The sequence below is a fragment of the Gossypium raimondii genome, chromosome 12, assembly GCF_025698545.1.
Source record: "Gossypium raimondii isolate GPD5lz chromosome 12, ASM2569854v1, whole genome shotgun sequence".
Lineage (NCBI taxonomy): Eukaryota > Viridiplantae > Streptophyta > Magnoliopsida > Malvales > Malvaceae > Gossypium > Gossypium raimondii.
The window spans coordinates 57,288,976-57,299,288 of NC_068576.1; the positions used below are offsets into that span (position 1 = coordinate 57,288,976).

The following is a 10,313-nucleotide window of genomic DNA, read 5'->3' on the forward strand; positions in this document are numbered from 1 at the left end:
TTTTTATGAACTTTCTTAAAATTTGTTAAATTTTTATAAAGCATATGTAAAATGTTACCCAATTTGCCACATTAGTGACATTAAGATTTTAACATTCCAACTAATTTTTTATTTGAAAATTTAATTTAATTAAAATTTAAATGTTGAGTACCAAAGTGATAAAAAAAGAATTAGTGCCAAAGTGATAAAAGAGATAAACATTAGGGTTAAATATTTTATGATTTTGTCAATATTTTATAAATATAGCTTTTACATTAAAAAATGATATAATGACAAATTTAACTCTCAACGTTTACATTTTTGTAAATTTGGCATTTATGCTTTTTTAGTTAAATTTGGCCATTAAATTTTCAAATAAATAGTCAAATAATTTATTTAATAAAAATATTAACTAAAATATTAATTTTTTAACATTGTTGGCATAGTAATCTCCATGCACTTCATGTTGATATGACGTTATTTATTTTATAAAAATCATTTTAAAATAAAAATAAAATTTAAAATTTAAAAATAGAATAAAATACACGTGAATTGTCAAAATTTAACATTTTAGTTTGTTAAAAAAATTATTTAAACTCTTTTTCGAAAAATTAATGGTTAAATTTGACTATTTTGAAAAAGTAAAAGACCAGATTTAACTAGAGGAAAGATTAAATTGACAAAAAAATATAAACATAATGTAAAAAAAAATCAATAACGTCATAGATGTGTACATATATACATTTACATATGAGGTGGCATAGGTTGGTAAGAGCCACGCCGTTAAACAGATTCGCGGCGGCAGAGGGATAGGTTTGGGTCAACGTGCAATCACCGTCCATTTATGTTGCAAGAATCTAATTCTTCTGACTCTTGCTTTGGAATCAAAGTATGCATGTCCCACTCCCCAAAGATTTTGTTATAAGTAATGTTCTTCTCTTACATAAACTGAATAAATAGTCAAAGCTAAAGCCAATTGCCGATCACACTTTTGTCTGAAACCAGCAACAATGGTGGACCAACTCACCGACGAACAAATCGCTGAGTTCAAAGAAGCTTTTAGCCTCTTCGACAAGGATGGTGATGGTATGCTATGCTATGTTCCATTCATTGTTTGATTTTTCTTTTTCTTTTTATTTCCCATCTTTTTGTTCCTCTTTGTTCAGTTTAGAATTAATGTTTTAATATCCCCTGTTTTGCTTGGAATTTGAATAATGCTTTGTTTAAGAAGGGTAAAAGTAGTGTGAATGTTTTTGTATTCGGAATTAAATTAAATTTTGTATAATTTACTTAAAAAATAAGTAAATTAGTTTTCATACCTTAAATAAAAGAATAAATCACTTTTTCGGTTAAAATTTTTAATTTATTTTTACGGTTAAGTGATGATGTATCACTATCTAGTTGCTTGAACTAGTCCCTCCATTTTGTTTGAATTAGTCCCTTCATGTCAGTATAAGGTATACATGACATATCATATATCACTATATGGTTGTTCCATCCATCATGTTGGTCCTCGACAATAGAAATGGGTGGAATTTTAAATAAAAAAAATTAGTTTACCCTTTAATCTAATATACAATGATTAATTTACTAATTTTTTTAATATAGGGGTAAAATATAATCCAATTTTTAATACAACAACTCAATCAGCTTAAGGTTAATGCTTTGTTGACTTTCGTTGAGATGCTTTGTATTTGCTATGCCTTGAAAGCTAATGTTTACATGCCTTTTTTTAGAACCAGTTTTGCTTCTTATTTAAGGGATATGTATGTATGTATGTATGTATGTATGTATGTATGTCGATGTTTGTGTGACCATATTGTTGATTCCGAACTATGTCTTCGACCTAATGTGGTTATGTTCTAGATTAAAGCTTTGCTCGGTACCTAGGTTTTTATTCTGTTTTTGTCTGGGGTGTGTGTGCGCAGGCTGCATCACTACAAAAGAGCTGGGAACGGTGATGAGATCTCTCGGACAAAATCCAACTGAAGCTGAACTGCAGGGTATGATCAATGAGGTCGGTGCTGATCAAAACGGCACCATCGACTTCCCCGAGTTCTTGAATTTGATCGCACGGAAAATGAAGGTGACTTAAACACTGCAATTCGTCGGACTTATTTCACCGAAACGCACGCTCCGACCGTGCGTGTCATTTGCAATTCCGATGACTATAAACATTGCATTTGAAAATGTTCATTAGAATCGGGTTTGTTTCTCAGATTCCAACGCTAATCGGATGAATGAAACGCATAGTTATATCAATGATCAAGGCATCATCGGATTCTCTTCACTTGAACTGACATTTAATTGTATTGATACATTTGGTGATTTTGGTCTTTTAATTCTCATATGAAGGATACCGAGTCGGAGGAGGAACTTAAGGAAGCTTTCAAAGTTTTCGATAAGGATCAGAACGGCTTTATTTCTGCAACCGACGTAATAAAACACGAAATACTTCCTCGAAAAATCGCTTGCTCTCCACTCGAAACCATTGTAACGATGATGATAACGGTTGGTTTGTTTTTTTCACTGTGCAGCTCCGGCACGCGATGACGAATCTCGGGGAAATTTTGACCGATGAGGAAGTCGATGAAATGATTCATGAAGCAGATACCGACGGTGACGGGCAAGTGAACTATGAGGAGTTTGTAAGGATGATGATGGTGGCAAAGTGATGACACTGTTTTATTTGTTATCTTATGTTTAAGCAGCATGAAGCACTGTTTCTAATATCTGAATTAATTTACCTGAAAAGTTCCGTTCTGAATGTTGCCATCTTCGTTTATGTCCGAACCAAACGGTAATATAAATTATTTTAATATGATTTTTGGGTGGCTGTGAAAGTGATTGGTAAAACGTACCATCCAAAATTGTAACTTGTATTCCGCTTAATAAGTATTCTCGTACTGTATAATGAAAGTTTTTGTATTATGAGTCAGATTTTATACCATATGGTTTATTTTAAAAATTATAAAATAAGTCATTTTACATTAGATCAATGAGTAAATTAGTTCTTTCTTTTAAAAATTTTATCTACTTCTTCTGTTAAAAATAAAAGTGACTGTCAAGATAACCAGACACTTACACGTGGTGTGCCATGTGTACCTCATGCTGACGTACAGAAACAACCAAAATCAATTGGTTACTCAATTGATAAGTTGGATAGATTTTCAAAAAATGTTGATCAACTGCTTTCCTTTGTTCTTATGTAGGGGCGGTAATAAGGGAGGCAGGTAATTGCCTTAACCTCTCTAGATTGGTAAATTTTTTTCTTTTAATCCTTCAAATTTATTAACTTGTCAATTAATTAAATGATAAAATATACTTTAAACCCTTAAAAATTTTTAAAAATCAATCTTGACCTCTAAATAAAAATTTTCTGGCGTCGCCCCTCTTCCTATCAAAGTTATAATTATGAAACTGGTTGAGTTAGAAATTAGTTGAGGTTTGGGTTCAAAAATAATTCAAGTCTAGGCTCATTTTTGGGCCAGTCTGACTTGACCCGCTTAAAAAGCTCATTTTTCTATTAAAAATATTAAAATATATATTTTAATTGATATTTTATATACTTTTTTAAATAAATTTTAAATTTTTTTATTTAAATTAAATTTAGACCGAGACGGCCTGAAGTGCCAAAATCCTTATTCAAGCTTGGCCCTAATCTGGTTAGGTAGAGCGGGATACCGACCATAGGGCAGTTGTAGACACTAGGGATGAGAGTAGCTTTTAATTATTTGAGGGTGATTATTAAGAAAAGCTAAAGTGAAATAAAATGCTTGAAAATTGATGGAATATTAGCCCAAGCGATGACAAAGTGTATTTGAGAAATTGCAATGCCAAAAGATTTGGAAATTTTAGGTAGGATTAATTTGTTGTTAGGTCCTCAATTATTTGCCAAAAAGAGTAAAACGTCCACATGCTACATAATAATAAAATGCATATCATATCCCCTTTTAAGGGGTCATATTGATGAGGAAGTAATCTTTCCAAATCTAAAATATTACCAATAGGATTTATATTTGATGTATTATACACTTTCAATGGATTAAATTTTTAACACGTTATAAAAGAAATCTTTTAAATTTATTTTTACGATGTGTCATCATATAGTTCATAGAAAATGTATGAAATTATACGTTTCCAGTACATCACGATCCATGCCTGCAAGTTCAAACTATTGGGACCACTTGCTTAACATGGATGGAACGTTAGCCATTCACGTATCATATATATTCATTCTTTGAACATGACAATCTATAGGGGCGATTAGTTCATGACAATCTACAATGACAAAACACCTATAAACTGACTAACTATCAGAGAGAGCCCTTCAAAAATTTATAAATACCAAAAAAATGAACCAAGACATATTCTTTTTTACGAGTGAACTGTCTACAACCTCATCTCTCTATATATTTCCATCAAGGGAGACAGGACCCTCTTTGCTTTTTTATAATTTAGTTTTTTTGTTTTTGGTACATTAATCCTTACGTGAAATGAAGGCTACGGTGTCATTGTTTGCACATTGGTTCCTTTTTATAAAGCAAAAGACTTTTGATCTTTTAGCTTTGATGCCTTTGACTTTTTGGAGTTGCCCACAGCAAACTTCTCTTTTTGGATTCAAAGAGGAGTCTCCTCTCCCCACCCCACTCACATGGTTTGTTTCTTCACCCATCACTATTCAACTTTGGGGGAAATTTCTAAAAGGGGTTTTGTGGATCAAAAGATTCCCACTTCATCATTAGGGTTTACTGCGGCTAGCCTTTTAACATATATATATATATATATGCTCATTGATTCATTTTACTTAGTTTTGTTCTTTATATATAAATTTTAGATACATAGGAAATGAATAGTTTTCTTAGGCCTAATATAGGCCCAAAGACATATATAGCAAGAGATGGCATTTGAGGTCAAATTACTTCAGAGCTGATGTATATTGTCGAGAAAACTATCACGTAGGGACAAAGGAAGGGGTAGACAAGGATCTGAGCCCCTCTCCCTCCCCCAAATTGAAAATTTTTGTTTACATACCTTTTAAAATTATATGTTAATATATGGTAAAATTATAGTTTGACTCCTCAAAATAATAAAATTTTGAATTAATTTTTTTAAAATTACAAAAATATAAGTCAATGCAGTAGTGAAATTGTATTTTATCTCTTATAAAAATATATAAGATATTCTCCACCCAAATTCTTTTTTTAAGAAAATCAACAAACTCTTGATATTGGCTTATGTTGAATTAAAAATCAATATTCATCAACAATTTAATTATTATAATTTGATATTCATTCATTGAAAAAACACATTTCCCACATCATACATATTTTTTTAAACTCTAGAAGACTCCATAGCTAGCCCTCACCTAACATCAACAAGAGATTAATCAACTCAACCACCCAAAAACACCTCGATAATAAACATACCAAAACCATGGGCCATTTAGATCCTTCCTCGCAAAGCATTTGTCCCTTCATGGAAGCCTTTTTCTCTTGTTATCTTTTTAACATTCATTCTATTGTGAGACACATGCTATGGTGCTACCACTTAAAACTTCCTTTTCTTGGCCACTTTTTGTTCCTAGTTCTCTCCCACCTACAATGCTCATCATACATACATACATATCAAAGACGAAGGCATAAGGGGGCGGTTTTTCCCCTCAATGGTAGTTTTGTCATTTAGCTCCTTAAATTTTTATACAATTACATGTTAACACAATAGTATTTTATGATTCATCTCTGATTTTCCTAAAATAATTTTTTGATTTCGTCCTTATACATACATAAGGTCAAGGTTTGCAACACAAATCCAAGCAGTCCAAGTTGATGATGGTATCACACACACTTTTTAGGTGTGTGTTTTGGCTTTAGAGTGAGATGATATAATGAATCCACTACTACCATATTAAGATGATAGAGGTAGGCAGGCACATGGAGACTAAAAAGGGACCTCTACCCAGAATAGAGTATACATTACAACCCAAAAAGAAAAAGGAGATAGAAAAAGAAAAGGGGGATCAAAAAGAAAGAACATATCCACGCTCCTTGTCTGATCTCTAGATGCATAAATTTACTTTAACCTCCTCATTATTTATATTTATGTGAAAGCGATTGGTGATAGGAATGACATCAACTCTACAATTTAATCTTTGTACTATTAAAAAAATCAAATAAAGATGAATTCTAAAATCGTTTTTAAATCCTAATGTAATTCTTTTTTTTAATTTTATATTAAAAGATTTTAAAAATACTATTTAGTGAATTACAATAATGATGGATATAACAAGTGTGAATGACGAACTCAATGTTAGTTAACGTAGGACTCTTAATACACTTAACATCCAATTCAATGAAACAGTAATAAGGTATAATGTCCCTTGGATTATACTTAATTTTGGATTGACCCTTAAATTTTTTTAATCATAAATAATCCCCAAAATTTTATCCTGTCATATGTTTTAGTCCCAAAATATTACAGGGTTAAAAAAAAACCATATTATATATGAGATAAGAATAAGAATGAGAATGGAAAAGGCAAAGGCTGCCTAACTCGGTGGTAATCCATTTATTTAATTATATGAAGGAAAAAGTGGGATTCGAAAACACATGCATCGCAGGTGAATGCCGCTAATTGCAATCATATTGCCCATGCATTTCGACGATCCAATTCTAATGCTTCAAATCTTTTGTCCTAATTAAATAATTAATTACTTACCCGTAATGGTCCCACTTCTTTTGGAGAGTAGCAGCCCAGCTTATATTATTTTCTTTCCTGTCATACGTCTGAGGAGAGATTCATTCTTATCCTTGAATTCCATAGCATAAAATTTGGAGTTAATTTGGTATTTTATTATTTTTTCTTAATATGCATTTAAATGTTAAATGTTGTTTGTCTGGAATAAATAGTTATTCACTTTTAATTGGGATAAATATTAAGCTTATACATTAACTTTGTTTTAATGTGCAATTTGATACACGAAGTTTGATTTTGATTCAACTGTACACATTTAAAGAAATAAAGACATGATGTTAATTTGATAATATTATTAGCGATTTGTGAAAATTGAATCAAATCAAGATTCCATATATAAAATTGTAAAAAAATTAATGTCACTGTATGACATTACACATTGAATCAAATTTAATGTTATTCCTACAAATAAATTAATGTTATAGTATTGTGAGTTGAACATCCTATATGTGGTGCATGCAAAGTAACAATTTTAGGGCGTGAGATGCGATGATTTATAAGTGGCTGTGAATGGAATATTTTTATAGGATTTTTAAACTCCTTAAAATAGAAAATAATATGTATTTTAATTATTATAATAATAACTATTTTAATAGGCAGTTTGAGTACTCAAATACCTGCTGAAGATGAGAGGTGAAATTTTAAGAGAGGAAAAAAAAAGCTGATATAAAAGCTGAATGTTTAAAGCAAAGCATATAACAAAGAAAGCTGACCCTAAGGCCAAAAGAAATGAAAGCAAAAAGGCCTTTTCTTTCCTATCCCATGTTATAGTCATAATTCTATTAAGCTGCGAAATGAATAAGGACAAAATATCTTATATTGTATTTTCTTCTTTCCTAAATTAGTCGTTATATATTAGATCAAAAAGTAAATTAGTCATTCATTAAAAAGTCTATCCATTTTCACTGTTAAAACTTATCTATATATATTAGTATGAGGTATATATATGTATATCGCATGTAAGTATTTGATTATCTCATCACTCACACTAGTTTTTAACAATAAAATAGATAAAATTTTAACCCAAATAATCGATTTACTCTTTAATCTAACGTATCGCAACTAATTTACCTATTTCTAAATATGTTAAATACAATCTTACTCCTAATATAAAACTTCCATAATACTTTTCCATATATTACATTTTAAATGAACATGAATATGGAATTTCAATAGGTGAGAAATCTATTAACCTCTCTCTCTCTCCATATCCTCTATCAGCCTTCCCTTTTTTTATTTTCTTTCCAAACATAGCCTCTTCAATTTTTCAAGAAGAAAAAGGCAAGATCAACACCAATTTATTTGCAAAAGAATATATACATCCACACATACATATAGCTTCTTTGGGTTTATCTCAAACAAGAGAAGTTTTTAATCTGCTTCAACACTAACCCATGCTAGCCAACACCTCTTGTTCCTCAATTCCCTCTTCAAAGCCAATCCCATGCTTTGAAAATGGTGATAATAACAACAATAAGAGAAAAAGAAGACCTGCAGGAACACCAGGTACCATATATATATACATATCATATAAATTATATATACAGTATATTGAATACAATTTACAGTTCTTGGGGGTGGTGGTGCAGATCCAGATGCTGAAGTGGTTTCACTTTCACCTAAAACACTACTAGAATCAGATCGTTACGTTTGTGAGATCTGTAACCAAGGGTTCCAACGAGACCAAAACCTACAGATGCACCGGCGACGACATAAGGTTCCATGGAAGTTGCTGAAAAGAGAAACACCGGCGGTGAAGAAAAGGGTGTTCGTTTGTCCCGATCCGAGCTGTCTCCACCATCAACCTTGCCATGCTTTAGGCGATCTGGTTGGGATCAAGAAACACTTTAGGAGGAAACACAGTAACCATAAACAATGGGTGTGTGAGAAATGTTCGAAGGGGTATGCGGTTCAATCTGATTATAAGGCTCATCTTAAAACTTGTGGTACCCGTGGCCATTCTTGTGACTGTGGCAGAGTTTTTTCAAGGTTATTTTTATTTTCTTTTGCCATTCTTTTTCTTGTTAAATCAACAGTGGTTCAGATTCTAGTGTTGCTCTCTATCTTTTCAAAGGATAAAGATTTCACCAGTCCCAGACCATGATTAAAATCTTTTCTACACTGTTGACGTAAGAATGAAGAAACATATAAAGCTTTTGATTTTTTTTGACTGATGCAACCTTAATACAGTATTAAGCAGCTGTTTATATACAGTTGGCACATTTCCCGAAGACCACTTTCCCGTTGGACGTGTTGCTGGGAATTAATTAAGCTTCAACACAGTATACCTCCTGATTGGGTAATAGATATAGAGTCGGTATTTGATATCTAATGAATCCATCATTCGAAAGTAACCCTAAATATTACGCAATATATATAGTATGTTTACAGTAAGGTAGGTTCTTCTATTAGTACTTGTAGCATTTAGTTTTTTACGTTACTTTCATTAGTTTTGTAATAACCTAAATGGTAATGGTTATAAATTGATTATTTTTTATAATTAATTATGTACCATGTTTAAAGTTATAAGATTAGTTCAATTCTTAATTCATTAATTAATTTTTTGTAAGTAATATGTAAATATGGTAATAATATATCTTATTACATAAAATTTTAGAAATAGCAAAATTTAATCTGTAAGAATTTAAAAAAAATTTGATTTCTTATTGACTATCCTTTTTATTTTTTATAGAGTTGAGAGTTTCATAGAACATCAAGATGCATGCCGTATGGGGCAATCACAGAAAGTGCAGCAGCCACCTAGCTTGTCTCCAACAGCTTCAACCCCAAGTACTCCATCTAGTGATACCATGTTCTTCAGCCCTACAAAAGATAATCCCACCACCACAAACGGCGGCGACCACCACAATTTGGAGCTTCAACTCTTAACCACATCCTCAAACCCAACAGAGCCCTTTGTTCCCCATAAAGAAAACCATAACAATACTCATTATTCCACTCAATTACACCTCTCGATCGGCTCATCCGACGAAAAAATGGAATCGACTGTAACGACTGATACGAGCAAGGTATCGGCGCTCCAGCAATTGAAGATGGCGATGGCGGAGCTAGCTTATGCCGAAGAGGCGAGAAAACAAGCGAAGAGGCAAGTTGAATTGGCCGAACAAGAGTTCGATAGGGCGAAGAGGATTAGACAAGAAGCACGAGCTGAATTTGAAAAGGCTCAAGCTTTAAAGGATCGTGCGAACAAGCAAATCGAGACCACCATTGTTCAAATAACTTGCCATGCTTGTAAGCAGCAAGTTCAAGACAGAACACCTGTGGAAGAGAACTCCATTGTTGTGAGTTACGTTTCATCAGCTATATAACGAGTACCGGTTGAAAAAAAGAAGCGATAAAGCAACATTTGGTGATTGAATTTGGTAATTTTTCACTTTGGTCCTTGACTTTTTTGTTAGTTCATATTGGTCTTGAAATTTGGCAACCTTTTTCAGTTTGATCCTTTCTGTTAAGGCATGATGACATGGTATTATGAGATTGTTCGACATCATCACCTAAAATTTTTTTTAGTTTTTTAAATTAAATTTTATTTATGATTTTATAGCATTTTCAATATTTTA

General features: G+C 32.0%; 2 protein-coding genes across 2 annotated transcripts; both read left to right on the top strand.

The window, feature by feature from the left end:
• Window positions 1–910: 910 nt before the first annotated feature.
• On the top strand, window positions 911–2,917 carry LOC105765700 (calmodulin). Its single transcript, XM_012584904.2, has 4 exons — window positions 911–1,065; window positions 1,908–2,065; window positions 2,335–2,415; window positions 2,517–2,917. Exons 1-4 carry the CDS (start codon window positions 990–992, stop codon window positions 2,652–2,654), a joined length of 453 nt encoding a protein of 150 aa, XP_012440358.1. The 5' UTR covers window positions 911–989; the 3' UTR covers window positions 2,655–2,917.
• A 4,977-nt stretch (window positions 2,918–7,894) lies between these two features.
• LOC105765699 (zinc finger protein SHOOT GRAVITROPISM 5) lies at window positions 7,895–10,313 on the top strand. The gene is made up of 3 exons (XM_012584903.2): window positions 7,895–8,238; window positions 8,322–8,721; window positions 9,425–10,313. The coding sequence occupies exons 1-3, from the start codon at window positions 8,127–8,129 to the stop codon at window positions 10,059–10,061; spliced, it is 1,149 nt and encodes a 382-aa protein (XP_012440357.1). The 5' UTR covers window positions 7,895–8,126; the 3' UTR covers window positions 10,062–10,313.